Source organism: Chrysemys picta, chromosome 1 (genome assembly GCF_011386835.1).
Source record: "Chrysemys picta bellii isolate R12L10 chromosome 1, ASM1138683v2, whole genome shotgun sequence".
Lineage (NCBI taxonomy): Eukaryota > Metazoa > Chordata > Testudines > Emydidae > Chrysemys > Chrysemys picta.
Genome location: NC_088791.1, coordinates 5,928,528 through 5,944,566, shown reverse-complemented (window position 1 = coordinate 5,944,566; position 16,039 = coordinate 5,928,528). Strand labels below are relative to the sequence as shown.

General features: G+C 64.6%; 1 protein-coding gene across 10 annotated transcripts in view; it reads left to right on the top strand.

Moving 5' to 3' along the window:
* Positions 1-402: 402 nt before the first annotated feature.
* Positions 403-16,039, top strand: part of KCP (kielin cysteine rich BMP regulator) — a 50,162-nt gene continuing 34,525 nt past the window's right edge. For 3 of the 10 annotated variants that reach the window (XR_010589239.1, XR_010589238.1, XM_065551947.1), the window contains exons 1-9: positions 403-917; positions 7,735-8,291; positions 8,658-8,730; positions 11,031-11,263; positions 12,350-12,533; positions 14,196-14,278; positions 14,882-14,975; positions 15,302-15,384; positions 15,664-15,757. Coding sequence is in view for 6 of the 10 variants with exons in the window: in XM_065551947.1 (XP_065408019.1) it covers positions 806-917; positions 7,735-8,291; positions 8,658-8,730; positions 11,031-11,263; positions 12,350-12,533; positions 14,196-14,278; positions 14,882-14,975; positions 15,302-15,384; positions 15,664-15,757 (1,513 nt within the window). In the remaining 4 variants the exon portion in view is untranslated. The remainder of the gene's footprint in view (positions 918-7,734; positions 8,292-8,657; positions 8,731-11,030; positions 11,264-12,349; positions 12,534-14,195; positions 14,279-14,881; positions 14,976-15,301; positions 15,385-15,663; positions 15,758-16,039) is intronic. The other 7 variants (XM_065551937.1, XM_065551926.1, XM_065551915.1 and 4 more) reach the window with 4 other exon arrangements.

Genomic DNA, 16,039 nt, shown 5'->3' with positions numbered 1-16,039 from the left:
AGGGGGACTGGGGCGCCGAGATTGGGCCCCAGGAGGCAGTGAAGCCAGGTGAGTGTGTGACCCTGCCGGGGCTACCAGCTGAAGGGGTCCGGGGTCTGGCCCAGAGCACCGGGCGAGGGATCCGTGACCCCCCCCCTCCCATTTCACATCCAGAACCGAAGCAGGGAAACCAGGGGTCAGGTTTTCACAAGAGCCGGGGCTTGGCCCGCAGGGTTCTGGCCCCTGCCCGGGCAGGTTCGGGCCCTTGGCCCGGGGCTCGGCTCTGTCGCGTTCCGGGCCGAGCTGTCCCCGGCCCCCGTTGCGGGCAAGACGCCCCCGTTGCCCAGCTCTGAGCGGGTCCCTTCCGCGCTGCCTCTCGCCCGGCTCCGCTCCGGGTTTTTGCTCCGGCCCCCAGAGGGTCCCGGCGCCGGCCCCCTTCCCCGCAGGGAGGTCCGGCCGCTGCATTTGCACCGAGGGGCGCACGGAGACCGGAGCGCGCCCGGCTGCTGCTCGCCCCGCCGCCGCCCCACCAGCTCCGCTCCCCCGCGGGCCGCCCCGGCTGTGCCCCCAGCGGGGACGGGCGCGGTCCCGGGCGGCTCCTGCTCCGGGCCAAGGCAGAGCCCGGCTGCGCTGCGCGGGGTGGCGCGGGGCCCCCCATCCCCGTGCGCCCTGCGCCCTGCCCCGCGCTGCCGCCTGGCTCTGCCCCGGGGGCTCCCTCCCCCCAGCGAAACGTTACAGGGCGGGACCCGATCCGGCCCGTGCCCCGGCCCCGATCCGGCCGCCCTTCGCCCCGCGCTCCGTGCGCCTGGCCCCGGGCGCTCGGCCCATGGCGCGGCTGCCCCTGGCCCTTTGGCTCGGGCTGGCGGCGCTCTCCCTGCAGGCCCCGCCGGGCGGCGGGCCGGGCCCCGAGCTCCCCCCGCTGCACTACGGCGAGAACGGTGAGTGAGCCCCGCTCCGACGGCCCGGGCCGAGGGGACCCACGTGCCCTGGCCCCGCTGCCCCATGGGGCCCGGCTGGGCTCCGGCTTCCCCTGCTGGAGCGGGTTGCTGGACTTGCCTGGAGGGGTCTCAGTTTGGGGCTGGCCTTGGTGGCACCTAGGGGGGTTCCCTGCTGGAGGGTCTGGCGCTGGCTCTGGAAGGGGGTGAGCCACTGCTGGGCTCAGTGCATTTCCCTGGGGCGCCAGGCAACACTTTGGGCCTAGTCACGTGTCTTCTTCCCCTTGGGGTCAGGCTGGTCCCCTGCATTCCCACCCGCTCCACGGGGTGACGGGGCAGGGAGAGTGTGACATGAACCGTGGCCGAGAGCCCCAGGCCGGGCGGCCTGTCCTGGGCTGGATTCCCAGGTGATGATTCACTCCAGAGGGCCTGCCGGCTGGGACCCTGGCATTCGGGTGCCCCCGGTGACGTGTGGCTGAGAACGCTGGTGCCGCTGGCCTCCCACGCCCCTCCCGGGGCCATCTCCAGATGTTCCTACCTCTGGGATCTCACCAGATGTGGGGACACTAAAGACCTGAGGGCCAAACCCAGCCGTGGTGGGAGCAGTAGCGTTGGTGTCGCTGACACCAGGGCCTGGCTGGCCCGTTCCCTTTATTGTACTAAGCGAGGCCGGCGGGTTTTGTACAAGTTGCATCATTTCAACTTCATTTATGGCTGGGGGGGGGCAGAAAAAAGCCACCTTAGGGTGGCGGTTTCCTGGTGTGCCCTTGGTTGGTAAACATTCCCCATTCGTATTGAATCATTAAAGTGCAGGATGCAATAAGCCCAACTTAGTTTCCAGATTCGCACTTTTGCGCTACGTCTACACGACGATCAAAGACCCTGGAACCTACCAGTCCTCCGGAGGTCTCCCCAACGGGGCCAGGCAACTCCTTTCTATAACTAGGGTTACCATATTTTGTGCCTCCTAATGGAGGACACTCCCGGGGGGCCCGGCCCCGCCCCCTCCCCCGCCCCAACTCCGCCCCCTCCCAAAGTCTCCGCCCCCTCCCCTGCTTCCCGCGAACATTTAATTCGCGGGAAGCCTGAAGCAGGTAAGGGGGGGGGGGTGTGGGGGGGAGGAGGCGCGGCCCCGGCCGACCACCCCCGGCTCCCAACCCCGCGGGCCCGGCCCCCGGCTCCCCGAGCCCGGCTCCCGGCCCCGCGGGCCCGGCTCCGCGCCCCCGGCCCCGCGCCCCCGGCCCGGCACTGCGACCCTGGCCCGGCCTGGCCTCCGGCCCGGCACCGCGCGCCCGGCCCGGCTCCCGGCCCGGCACCATGCCCCCGGCCCCGCGACCCTGGCCCCGCACAAAGAGGCCCCGGCCGAGCCTCCCGATTTTCCCGGACATGCCCGGCTTTTGGGGATTTCCCCCCGGACGGGGATTTGAGCCCCCAAAAGCCGGACATGTCCGGGAAAATCCGGACGTATGGTAACCCTACTATAACCCATTTCTAGGCTAACGTGCAGGAAACCGACCCATCCCCAGAGTCACATTTCCACCACCTCTGCCTTGGCTCTTTCCACTGCCAGGGAACTGAGTTACCAGCAGCCCCGGCGTCTTTCCCGCGCGGTCGCTGGAGACGCATTTTAACAAAACAGCCCAAATTCTCAAATCCGCTCACTAAAACCCCCGTGACCCCAGTACAGCCAGGCCAGCCGCAATGTAACTGGGCCCGGCCTTGCTAACTGCCACGGTCTCCGGTCGCCTCTCTCTGCCTCCAGCTTCTCCCTGGCGTCGCTCCCACTAACAAGCTCAGGTTCCCATACTCCTCTGGGCTTTGCCTAACTGGGAAAGGGGGGAGAGGTGGGGGATGGAGGTTGGCTGTTGGGGGCAGACGGACGACAGACGGAGCCTGACTCCGAAGCTCCCTGCGGCCTGGCTGGGCTCTGGGCTGCCCTGAGGGCTCCTCTGCTGCCAGCCGGGGCAGCGGCACCGCAGATGCTGGGTGGGGTGCGTGGTCCCCAGAGGCGCACGGCTCCCGCGTGGGCTGTCGTGGTGGGACTCACTGAACGGAGCTCATGGGAAGGGGGAGCCCGGGGGGCTGCAGGCCCAGCCTCAGGGCGCAATGAGACCGCGGGGATTAGCCTGGAGGCCGAGCGAGCCCCCTTGGGGGTCTGCCCCACTGAAGGGCTCCTCCCAGAGACTGAGCCAAAACTGGCTGTGCCTGTGTGTACAGAGTACCCAGAACGCCAGCTCCCTCCCCCCCCCCCAGGACAGCTGCCCCCCTCCACCAGTCCCCCACCCCCACAACCACCCTGCAACGGGAAACCAGCCCACGTCGGACCTCGCGGCCACCCCTTCTCTGCCTGGCTGTCCTGCCACCTGTGTCGTGGCCGGGCCGGGCCCGGCTCTGGGGCCCGCTCGTTTCCGGAGGCTGGGGCGAGGGGGTTGCTCTGTGTCCTGACCGAGGAGCCTTGCAATGTGCCGGCCACTAGCCCGCTGGGGAGAGTTGCTGACTCAGCGCGATCCATAGCACTGGCTGTTGGGGACCAGAGTCCAACCCCCAGTTCCCAGAATTGGGGCCAGTCCCCCCCCAAGGGGTCCTGCTCCTCTTCTGGGCCCAGCCACACGGCCTCGCAACCTCCGAGTCTGGGCCTCCCTCCCCCCTGCGAGCTCGGCCCAGCGAGTCCCACAGGCCAGGCGGGCTCATTAGTCACCACGGAGGCCTCGGGTCAGCACAGGGAGAGGCAGGTCAGAGCATCGCCCAGGCGGGTCAGGCCAGCGCCAGTCACAGACCTCGGCTCTCTCTGGCCTCCCAGTCTCTTCCTGGAGCCATCGCTGTCCTGTCCTGGGCACGGCTCAGTCCTTTGCTCTGCAGGCCAGGCCACGCTGAGCTCACAGCCCTTCAGTCCCACCCTCACCCCCCCGCCTTGAGTCAATTAACAAATCTTGCCCTGGCCCTCTGGCCCCCTTGTTGATCTGGGTCAGTTTCAGCCAGTTCTGATCTTAACGACTCTTCATTCCACCCCCACAGGGAGGTGACCCCCCCCCATCCCCCACATCCTGCCCTGCGACCAAACGTAGCCTTTTTCCCACGCTGGGGAACCACACGACGTATAAGGGGAAACCGAGGCACACGCAGGCAGCGTAAAAATATTCCAGAAAACTCCCCCTGTGTCACGTCTCTTCCAACCGGAGCAGGGTCACTTTAACCAGTGACCTGGGGAAGTCGAACCCTAACGGTGAACCCAGCGTCTCTCCCGGGCCCTTGGGAGCTGGTCTGCCGGGCACTGCCAGGGGTCTCACTCAGTCAAACTGACGCTTCCCAGTGCACGGTTCCTGGCCCCCACGAGGGCTGGCCTGTTCCATATCACATGAGGAGCTTCCTTGTGACCCTCCCCTCCCAGACCCTTTGGGTTTGAAATGGGGCTGGGATCCTGCTACTGCCCCGTCCCCATTGTCTGCCGGGGAGTGAGGAGGGCCATGAACCCACCTTCCTCCGGGCCGCCACCCCACCAATGTCTCCCCATTAACCTTCCGCTCCCTCTGGGGATCAGATGGGTCTGAGCCCAGGCGAGTTCAAGAGGACGTGGTTACCGGTACCGGGAGTGGGAGCCCATCTGTCCCCACCCTCTGTGCCCCCGAGGCTGGGTGCCTGCTTTCCTCCAAAGGTTCAGCCCTGGCTGGACAGCCCCTCTGCCCACGCAAACCCTGCGCCATCCAGCCTGGGGCAGCCTGCCCGCTGATACCCTGATTCCCTACAAGAGTTGCACCCCCAGTCCTGGTGATCCCTCGGTGGGGGGTCTGCCGGGCCGGTTGCTCCCCCCACTCTTGGTTTACCCGAGTCCCACTCTTGGGACCCCTCCGCTGGTTCCCAGTCCCAGCACCCAGCGTGGGGTGCCTGGCACTGCCTAGGGAAGGCAGAGCGAGACAGGGCCAGAAACTGGGGGGTTCTCCAAGAGCCTGTATGAAGTTGGGGTGTGGCCCACACCCTGTGGTGCCGTGACATGCCCCCAAAACACGTAGACGCGCCCCCTGCTGGTTTGTACGCTCTGGCAGAACCAGGAGTGTTGCGTGCAGGAGAACTCCCCCACCCTCCCAGCCATGAAATGTGAGGGAGGGGCTGGGGCTAGCACAGGTGTTGCAGTGCCCCCTACAGACAGGCTGCAGAGCGGCGCCCATCAGGGCTCGTTGGCGCTGGTAACCGCTCAGGGTAGGGTGCGGGCATCACATGTGTCACAGCCCCTCCCCTCTGGGGTGTGGTCTCAGCCCGCTCGGGAGCCGGGAGGGTGCCAAGGGGGAGCCCCACAGGAAACCGAAATGAGGGGGGCTGACAGATGGGGAATCCTCCCCCAGCTCCGTCCAGGCGGGTGTGGGTCAGTGGGTGGAGGGAGCGGGCAGAGCCCCCCACCCAGCGTGTCCGGGAATGCTGATGGCCTGCTGATGGAGCCGCGCTGGCACCGGCAGCCAGCCGTCCTATCACCCAGGGCTTGGGGTACAGCCAGCGGGGCTGCAGCTTCCCGCTCACAGAGCCTGAGCTCCACACGCTGCCAGAGCAGGATGGAGCCGCCCGGAGCTGGCGACTGCTCCCTGCCCCTGCTGGGCCGCGTGGCGGAGGGGAGCTGGTGACAGCCGTCTGGGGTGTGCGGGCGGTGAGGCCCCGGTGCTGGGCACCTCGTGTGGCTGACGCTGTCGCTGGCTCGGCTCCGGCCGGGCGGAGGCAACTGGGACAGAGCTGGGGAGAGGGCTGTGACGGGTTAGGTCACAGAGACCCCCTTGGGACTGCCACCTGGTGTGCTGAGACTACCTCTGAGCCCGTTTTCCCTGCCAGCTTGGGACTGCAGAACCCTGCCTTGTTGAGCCAGACACGCCAGCCTGCTGCAACACAGACCCAGGTCTGAACCATGTCCCCACAAAGCTGCAGACTTAACTGAAAATGGCTTAGCAAGTGCTCCTGTCTCCAGCACCCAGACACCCAGTTCCCAATGGGGTCCAAACCCCAAATAAATCCATTTTACTCTGTATAAAGCTTATGCAGGGTAAACTCATAAATTGTCCACCCTCTACAACACTGATAGAGAGATATGCACAGCTGTTTGCTCCCCCAGGTATTAATCACTTACTCTGGGTTAATTAATAATCAAAAATGATTTTATTAAGCATAAAAAGTAGGATTTAAGTGGTTCCAAGTAATAACATACTGAACAAAGTAAATTACCAAGCAGAATAAAACAAAACACGCAAATCTAAGCCTAATACATTAAGAAACTGATTACAGATAAATCTCACCCTCAGAGATGTTCCAATGAGCTTCTTTCACAGACTAGACTCCTTCCTAGTCTGGGCCCAATCCTTTCCCCTGGTACAGCCCTTGTTCCAGCTCTGGTGGTAGCTCGGGGATTTCTCATGACTGCAGCCCCCTTTGTTCTGTTCCACCCCCTTATATACCTTTGGCACAAGGCGGGAATCTTTCATCTCTTTGGGTCCCCACCCCTCCTTCTAAATGGAAAAGCACCAGATTTAAGATGGATTCCAGTACCAGGTGACATGGTCACATATCCGGCGAGACTCTAAGCCTCCATTCTTCCTGGCCTGACTCACAGGAAGGCTTGCAAGTAAACAGAGCCAGCTACAGTCCATTGTCCTGGTTGATGGGAGCCACCAAGATTCCAAGCCACCATTAATGGCCCACACTTTGCATAATTACAATGGGCCCTCAGAGTTATATTTTATATTTCTAGTTTCAGATACTAGAGTGATACATTCATACAAATAGGATGACCACACTCAGTAGATTATCAGCTTTGTAATGATCCCTTACAAGAGACCTTTTGCATGAAGCATATTCCAGTGACATTATATTCACACTCATTAGCATATTTTCATAACACCATATGGAGTGCGCCGTCACAGGGGCCGTGTGGCTAGCACGGCTGGGCAGCAGGGGGCTGCAGGCCGGGGGCCCAGGCCGAGAGAGGTTGGGATGCGGGGCCCCCCAGTACGAGGGCAGGAGACCAGGCCTGGTGCCTGGGGGTTGCACTCGAGAGGGACTCAGGCTGCCTGTAGCCGTTCCCCGGTCTCTAGAGCTGCAGGGCTGACAGGAGGAGATGGGAATCCTGCTGCTGGTGCCCTGGGGCCTGGATCCCACGGGGCTGGGAGTGGGGGATCCCCAGGCACAGACCCTGCTGGGCTGGGGGGCGGAGTGAATCCCAGTGAGATCCAAGGCCTCTCTCTCTCCGCCTCTCCTCCCAGTGCCCTCCAGGCAGCCCTCCCATTCCCTCTGCCCCCCTCCACCTTCCTCAGCAGGGCTCCCACGCACAAGGCTCCTGCAGGCCGCATGTGAACACAGCCCCTGGCTGGGCCGTGGGCCAGTGCCTGGCGCGCCATCCCCAGCACAGCTGCACAGAGCTGTCAGGGACAGCCGGGGAGAATCCTCAGGCGACCCCCCAGCTATCCACCCCCCAGCCCAGCGGGGGCTGTGCTTGGGCCCCGGTATCCAGCCCCGCACTGGGGTGAGGGGATGGGGCCGGGGGGGGGGGGGGGGATGGCTCTTTCTTCCTATTCTGCCTCTCGGCTCCCACTGGGTCGCCGTGCACAGGGGCAGCGGCCCATGGCTGGCTGGGGGCATGAGGGTCCCCAGCTCCCTTTTGCTCAGGGTCGGCTCCTGGCCCCTTGGGATTTGGCATCAGTCTGACCAGGGACTCAGTGTGAAAGTGGGGACCAGGGGCTCCCGCCTGGGCCGACGGCTCTGCAGACGGAGGGGGAGCGGGAGCTGGGGAGAAAGCAGGGGCCGGGGAGATCCGCATTGCTAACCCCCCCACACCCCGCTTGCTTCGCAGTCATTGACCTGCTGGAGGCACTGAACGTCACCCGTTCCGTCCGGGGCGTCAGCAGGGCCGCGGGCCCCAAGCCGGGCGTGCCGGCCTGGAAGTTCCGCCAGCGGGTGCCCCACCTGACGCTGCCCTGGGACTACGCTGTCTACCTGCTGGCCAGCTCGCAGGGCGCCCTGGGCTTCCACTTCGTGGCCAGGCAGAGCCGGGGCTCGGCGGGCACCCTCATCTCCCTGGTGTCTCCAGCTGCTGCCGCGCGGGACGGGCGCCCGCTGCTGCAGCTGGCATCCAGCGCCCGCGCCAACCAGCTGCGTCTGGACTACCGCGCCGAGCCCAGCATGGAGCCCGCCTCACTGCTCTTCCCCGGAGGCAGCCCCTTCGCCCGGGGCCGCTGGGCCCGGCTGGCCGTCGACCTGCAGCCCCACCGCCTGGCGCTCTTCGTGGACTGCCGCCCGGCCGTGCTCCTGGAGCGGGGCGGCCCGCGGGACACACTCAGCCTGCTGCTACCCCTCGACCTGCAGATCACCTTTGCCAGCCTGCCCGGGGACGCAGCCAGCAAGTTTCTGGTGAGCCCTGCGCCCGCAGGGAGCCGCCCCTGCCTGCCCCGGCTCCGGCACCCAGGCTGCCCTCCGTGGGGCTCTGCCAGTGTCCTCCCTGAGCTAGGGCCTGGCAGCAGCGGGAGGGTCCCCCGCACTGCCTTCTGCCCCCTAAGCTCAGAACTGTCTCCCTCTCCAGCTCTGCCGGTGCCCCTCAGTCCTGACCCGCGGCCCCCTGCCACCCCAGGCCTGGGCACCCCACCCACCAATCCAGACCCTCACGCACATCCCGGTTTCATGGGCGCGGTGACATTTGGCAGGGGGCAGCACCTGTTCTCTCTCGCCCCTGGTGCTGGCGGGCGACCCGGAGCCTGACGGGCTTGGCTCTCGCTGCAGGGTTATTGGCAGACGGCTGAGATCTCCCCCAGCGGGTTCCCACGCCGGCCGTGGCACTGCGAGAACCTGGCAGGTAGGAGCCGGCCGAGGCCGCTGGGCTGGGCTGGGCTGGGCTGGGGGTGCAACTCCAGGGCTGGGTGGGGCCCCACGGCGGAGAGAGCTGCATACATCAGCATTGCCCCTGCTTAGCAGAGTGCAGGAAACCGCAGAATCCTGCCTCCCCCCGGGAGCGCTTGGCAGATCTTGGGGTGACACGTGAGGAAGCTGAGAACGGGGGCGCGATTAGGGCGAGGAAGGGGGCTTGCCCCTGGGCTGGGATAGAGCTGGGCAACCCAGGCTGTCCTCCCTGGGGATCTGGGGTCAGCTGGTCACCGGGGCTGGGGCCTGGCAAGGCGTCTAGCCAGCCCTGGCCATGTGATGGCCCCCCAGCCCTTCCCCAAGGGCTGCTCCGGGCCCTTGGACCCCCCCCCCTAACCACTAGGACCCTCTCCCTTCCCAGAGCTGGGGATAGAACCCAGGAGTCCTGGTTCCCAGCCCCCACTACTCTAACCACTAGAGCCCAATCCCCTCCCAGAGCTGGGGATAGAACCCAGGAGTCCTGTCTCCCAGCCCCCACTACTCTAACCACTACAGTCCACTCCCCTCCCAGAGCTGGGATAGATCCAGGTTTCTGTTCTCAGCGGCGTGGCTGCAATCACTCCTGTCCCTGTCCCCCGGCCCGTCCTTCCCCCACCAACCGCCCTCCCTTGCCTCCTCTCTCCTCCCTCCCGCCCCCGCGCATCTCTCCCTGCTGGCCTCAATTCCGGCCCTGGCAGCCGTAACAACGGCTGCCCCCACGGCTGCCCCCGGCCTCATCTGCTAACGAGCTAGGCCCTGGGCAGCCTCCAGCGCTAATTGCTGGGGCCAGCTCCACTCCACTGCCCCCACTGAGGCCAGGGGGATGGGCCCTCAGCTGCGCCGGGTGCAGTCTCCCGGCCACTGCATGTGGGTTAACCCCCCTCCCGCGCGGCCCCAGCCTGCCCCCCTCCGGGCACTCAGACTGGGACGGATCCGGGCGCCCAGCCATAGAGGCCGGCTAGAGCCCAGTCCCCTGGAGCCTGGGCCGGAGGACAAGGAGGAGCTGAGGATGGGGGGCGGGGAGTGGAGAGTTCAGGGTCTGGCTGGATGTGGGACAGATGGGCAGGGCCCGGCTCTGAACGCTGCCCACGTGCTCCTGTCCCCGGGCCAGGCGGCCGCGTACTGCTCCAGCTGCCCCTCCGCACCAAGGCCAGGCGCCGGGGAACCCTGGGCAGCCCCCCATCCTCCCCTGCCCAGCCCCCCATCCTCCCCTGCCCCTCTGATCTGCAGCACATTCCCCTCCCCCGTCTGAGCCCAGCCTTGAACCAGCTGCCGGCCGCTTACCATGGCCGGTGCCACAGGGTACGGTACCATGGCCGGTGCCACGGGGCTGGCCAACAGGCTGCCCTCGGCACTGGCTGCTGGACAAGGGGGAATCAGCTGTTGGCTATGCTCTGGGTGCTGGGCCCATCCTCGGCTCGGCTGGCGGGCGCTGGGTGCAGGGTGGGATTTGGTGCCCTCGGGAGATGGGCGTGTGTGTGCATAACATGTGTGAGCTGAGCATGGATGGGGTGTATCGGGGCGAGGGGCCCCCATGTATCAGCCCCCCCACTCCCGCAGCATGGAGGTGATGTGGGCTCGGCCGCTGAGGTCTCTGGGGAAGGTCTCTGTATCTGTCCCCGCCGCAGTCACCAAAGGCCCCATGGATGTTGCCCACCCTAGCCCGGGCCTTGCCCAGCCTCCTGGCGGGTACAGGTGCAGGTCCCTGGCTCCCAAGCAGCAGGCCTCCTTTGGAAGGGGAATCCCCACTAACTCCTAGCAGTCTAGAGCCCATGACACGCATCAGGGCAGCTCTGCATCCGTCCAGCAGAGGGCTGTGCTGTGCGCCAGCCATCTAACTGGTGCCCTGGTGGCTGCGGGGAACCAGCTTTGAGATATTTGGGGGGCAGCAGGTAGGAGAGGGGTTCCCCAGGGGAGCAGCGAGGGCTGGGGCACATGGAGCCCCCATTTATCCTTTCCCTCCTCCCCACAGCTCTGGGTACGCCCTGGGTCCCAGAGTCCTGGAGTCATTGGGCCTCAGAGTGGGTGCGGAGGGAGCGCAGTGCCAGGCCATCAGCGGAGCCGGGGGAGAAGTGGCACCAGTTGGGGGGTGGTTCACAGAGTTCCCTGGGACCCAGGCTTCCACCCAGCAAACCCCTCGTATCCGGCCCCCAGGCAGCCATGGGCTTCCATGGGGACGGGCGAGCCAGGCCAGGTGGGGGGTGACGGGATTGGACCCAACTCCCCCGTTCCCGCCCTCCCTGCGGTGCCTTGCAGACCCCTTCCCCGTGCCGTACACCCTGGCGGAGGAGGGGGACCTGGCCGAGCCCCCCTTTGATCAAGGATCCCCCCTGGCCCCGGAGCCGCCAGCCCTCGCCGACATCCGCAACTACCAGCAGCAGCCCGGCGAGCCTGAGTTCCCCGCCCCGGGCGCCCTGGAGGAGAGGGTGCAGCAGCTGGAGGAGCTGGTGGATGGATTCGGGGCCATGCTGGACATGGTCAAAGCGCAGGTAGGACCCGGGGGCGCGGCCCAGCGGGAGGAAAAGCTCCGGGGAAAAGGCGTTCTGGAGAGCGGGCAGCTCCTCCGAGACGATAGGAGAGGTGCCGCTGCAGACTGCCCCAGGTGAAGGAGCCGGGCAGGAGAGCTGACGGGTTTCACGCACGCTTGGCTTCAGTAAGGCAGTCAATGTGAGCGGATACTTCACACGGGTCATAGCACACGCCGCCAAGCAAGGCCCAGGGTGAAGCATGTCTAGACAAGTGAACTGTGTTCAAGTCGGCAGGGCCTGATGAAATTCACCCCTAGATGCTTAAGGAACCAGCCGAAGCAATCCCAGAACCGCTAGCGATGAGCTTTGAGACCTGGCCAGCGGGTGAGGGCCCGGGGCCTGGAGAGAGGAAAACGTGGCACCTGTCCTGAGAAAGGGAAACGAACAGGACCTGGGGAATTAGAGACCCAGCAGCCTGACTTTGGTGCCTGGACGCTAGGGAAGGATTGGCTTGTGAGCACCTGGATGAGTGGTTCTCAAACATTTGTACTGATGACCTCTTTCCCATAGCAAGCCTCAGAGGGCAACCCCCCTTATACATTAAAAACACTTTTAAATATATTTATCAGCAGTATAAATGCTGGAGGCAAAGCGGGGTTTGGGGGGGAGGCTGACAGCTCGTGACCCTCCCATGTAATAACCTCACGACCCGCTGAGGGGTCCCGACCCCCAGTTTGAGAACCACTGACCTCGGGGATCCAGGAACAGCCAGCGGGGTTTGCCTGGAACAAAGCAACCTACTTGCCTTCTTGGATGGGTTACTGGCCGACGGGTGGGGGGCGGAGCTGTAGATGGGATGTAGCTTGTCCCATGTGACATTCCCTAGAGAAATGGGGTCAAGATTAAAGTGCTATAAGATGGCGTGAAACTCATTGAAAGCCTGAGCTGGGATAGAACCCAGGAATCCTGCCCCCCCTCACCCACTAGACCCCACTGCCTTCCCAGAGCTGGGATAGAACCCTGGAGTCCTGGCTCCCAGGACACACACCCCCAACTGCCCACTAGCCCCCCAGCCTGCGCTCCCGGCTCGCCCGCTGTCTCCTGCAGAGCTCGGAGCTGCTGGCCCGCGTGAAGTCCCTGGAGAGCTGCGAGTGCCGGAGGCCGGCGTGCGTGTGGGAGGGGACGCAACGCGAGGACGGAGCCACCTGGGACAAGGACGACTGCACCACCTGCATCTGCCTGCAGGGGGAGGTGCGGTGCTCGGCGCGCCAGGACCGCCCCCAGTGCCTAGGTGAGCAGGGAAGGTGGGCGCGGCGCTGCGCGGGGCAGGTCACATGGGGAGGAAGGGGCGGGGCTTCCCAGGGCGGGTTACACGGGGAGGAAGGGGCAGGGCTTCCCAGGGCGGGTTACATGGGGAGGAAGGGGCGGGGCTGCCTGGGGCGGGTCACACGGGGAGGAAGGGGCTGCCCGTGGGAGCCAGCTGAGGTCACTCAATCAGGGTGAACTGCAAACAAAACGGGGCAGACCAACCCCAAACGCTGGTGGTTATTCCAATATTAGATTTACCTGCACAAAACAGCTCCTGTAGTACCTCACTGGTTACTCAGAAGGCCAAACAACGCAGTTCCCTTAAAGTGCCCAGCCTCAGGCCTCCGTCCAGACACACACGTCAGATACGATGATGATTACTGAAAATCTTATCTCATCATATAAAAGAAAAAGTTCTTCCAATCCCAAAGGATCAGCCACATACCCAGGTTCAATTATAACTTAGATCTTACCCAAAATACACGCTAATAACCAATTCTTATTAACGAAACTAACATTTATTAAAAAAGAAAGAGAGAGTGTTGGTTAAAAGATCAATATACAGACAGACTTGAATTCAATTCTTGAGGTTCAGATACATAGCAGAGTTGAGCTTGTAGTTGCCAAAAATCCTTTTAGATATAGTCCCTAGGTTATAGTCCAATGTCCATATTCAGGGTGACTCCAGTCAGTGACTGGGGATCTCAATCCTTGTGGTTTAAGATTTCCCCCTCTTGAAACCCAAAGCAGATCTGAGACGAAGCAGAATCATGTCCCAGGGTTCTTATACATTTCCAGCAGCCTTTCGGCCTGCGAAAACAATAGGCTTAATTCTCCTTCCAAACATCCCGGCAATTAGCACAGGGTAATTTGTCCAGTAACCAGTTCAGATCCAGGTTACCACAACCTTCCAAGAGACACATAGACAATAATACTGTTTCACTCAAATATCATCATAAATGTTAATATTCCTTTTTCGATGTTTGAATCAAAGCTATAGCAATAGACAAGACTTGTTTGCTGACATCACAAGCCCTGAGCAAACATCTCCCCTTCTACCGCTAACACTGCAGGCTGCATTTCAAAGCTCTGCTCATTTATGTTTAGGGGAGGGATAGCTCAGTGCTTTGAGCATTGGTCTGCTAAACCCAGGGTTGTGAGTTCAATCCTTGAGGGAGCCACTTAGGGATCTGGGGCAAAATCAGTACTTGGTCCTGCTAGTGAAGGCAGGGGGCTGGACTCGATGACTTTTCGGGGTCCCTTCCAGTTCTAGGAGATAGGTATATCTCCATATATTAGAAACATATCTTCCTAACCAGTCTTTAAAATTCGGCCATGGGTCAGGTCAGTCTGGGAGTTAATTAACTCTTTCTGGCCCTGTCACCTTTCAGTGAGATATTATATTACACTCATAACGTCACAGCAGGGAGGAAGGAGCAGGTCGCACGGGGAGGAGGGCGCAGGGCTGCCCAGCGCCCCCCACTGAGCCCCTGCCCCGCTCCCCCCAGCCAAGCGTCCCCCGCCGAGCCTCCTCCCCCAGCCCCCGCCCCGCTCCCCCCAGCACAGCGCCCCCTGCCAAGCCCCTGGCTCCCTGCAGCCCCGGGGGGGGGGTGTCCGTGTCACCCACCCGCTCTCCTGTGCCCAGGCTGTGAGTACGACGGGCAGCGGTACCAGGACAGAGACGTCTTCCTGGCGCCATCCAATTCCTGCATGAACTGCTCCTGCTTGGTGAGACCCTGCGCTCTGGGGAGGACAGAGGAAGGGGGGCCAGGGCGGGGGTCACAAGGGCTATGGGTCAGGCCTGAGGGGCACCGGCAGAGCTGGGGTCCCCAGGGTTGGGCCCCCCCAGCTCCAGAACAGCCCTTCGGAGGGGCCCCTCAGTGGGCCAGGCCCCCAGGGGTCCTGCCCTCCCGCCAGGGTGGCCATGCAGCCTCGCCACCCCGTATCCTGATCCTCCGGGGCTACAGCCAGGCCCCAGCGACCTCCGGGATTGGGCCCTGTGTCTCTGGCATCCTTAGCCCCCAAAAGAGTCCCATAGGGCCAGGATCCCCCCAGGGGACGGGACCCACCAGGGGACGGGATCAGGATGGGACCCCCCCAGGGGCCGGGGTGGGGCTGGATCCCCCCAGGAGATGGGATCGGGATGGGACACCCCCAGGGGACGGGGTGGGGCTGGATCCCCCCAGGAGATGGGATCGGGATGGGACACCCCCAGGGGACGGGGTGGGGCTGGATCCCCCCAGGGGATGGGATCGGGATGGGACACCCCCCCCCCGGGGACGGGGTGGGGTGGGGTGGGGTCGGGACACCGGCTGTGTCTCTCCTGCCCAGGATGGGAACGTCCAGTGCTTCCGACTCGTCTGCCCGCAGCTCCACTGCGCCACCCAGGAGGAGGTGCCCGGGGCTTGCTGCCCCCGCTGCCAGGGTGAGCTGGTGCCCCTCACTCCTGACCCGCAGCCCCTGCTATTCCAGCCCTGGACTCTCCCCCCTACCCTGCTGGTGCCCCTCACTCCCAACCCGCAGCCCCCCTGCTAGCCCTGTCCTGGGCTTCCCCCTCCCCACCCCACCCTGCTGGTGCCCTTCATTCCTGACCCGCAGCCCCCCTGCTATCCCCATCCTGGGCTCCCGCGCGCAGCTCCGCCGGTGCCCCTCACTCCCAACTTGCAGCCCCGCTCTCCCTGCCCCCACTAGCCGCGGTCTGGGCTCAGTGATGGCCAGGGGCCCGGTTGATGCCAGTTCTCTCCCGCCCAGGCTGTGTGGATGGAGCCGCCCGGCGGGAGCACGGTGAGGAGTGGGCGCCGCGTGCCGACCCCTGCCAGAGCTGCCGGTGCTTGGTAAGGCCACGCCCCCCCGTGTCGCTGGGCAGGGCCTGGGGGCCCCCATCCCCACTGGCCCCAGGCCTGAGGCGCCCCCCGCTCCTCAGGGCAGCACTCGATCCCGAAGCTCCGCCCCCAGCCTGGCACAGGCTCCGCCCCTGCCATTATTTGGCTGGACCCTTTCCAGGGGGCCCTGGGTCTGTCTGGGGGTCTGGGTGGGGCGGGAATGCCCCGGGTTGGGAGCGGCTGCCCCGCGAGTGGCCCCCGGAAGCCCTGACCCCCCCTCGCCCCACACAGGATGGCCGCGCCGTGTGCAGGAAGAGGCAATGTGCCAGGCTGTGCCGCCACCCTGCCAGCCCCCGGCCGGGCACCTGCTGCCCCGTCTGCGACGGTGAGTGAAGGGAGGGGCTCCTCATGGGGGGCGGGGCTGTGCTCCCTGGGGCCGTGGGGGGCGGGGCAGGGTCGATGGGGAAGTGGGTCTGTCCCACGGGGCCATTGGGGGGCTGCCCCTCTCCCATTGCTGGATGGCTCCCTGGGGTGAGGGCCCTGGAGCCGCTGGTCCTGTTGGGCCCAGGCCAGGTAATGCCAGAGCCAGTGCTCCCCTCCCAGCCCTGGGGGCCCCTGAGGGGTGCGGGCTCCGTGGTCCCTGCGTGGGGGCCTGGCTGGTGCCAAG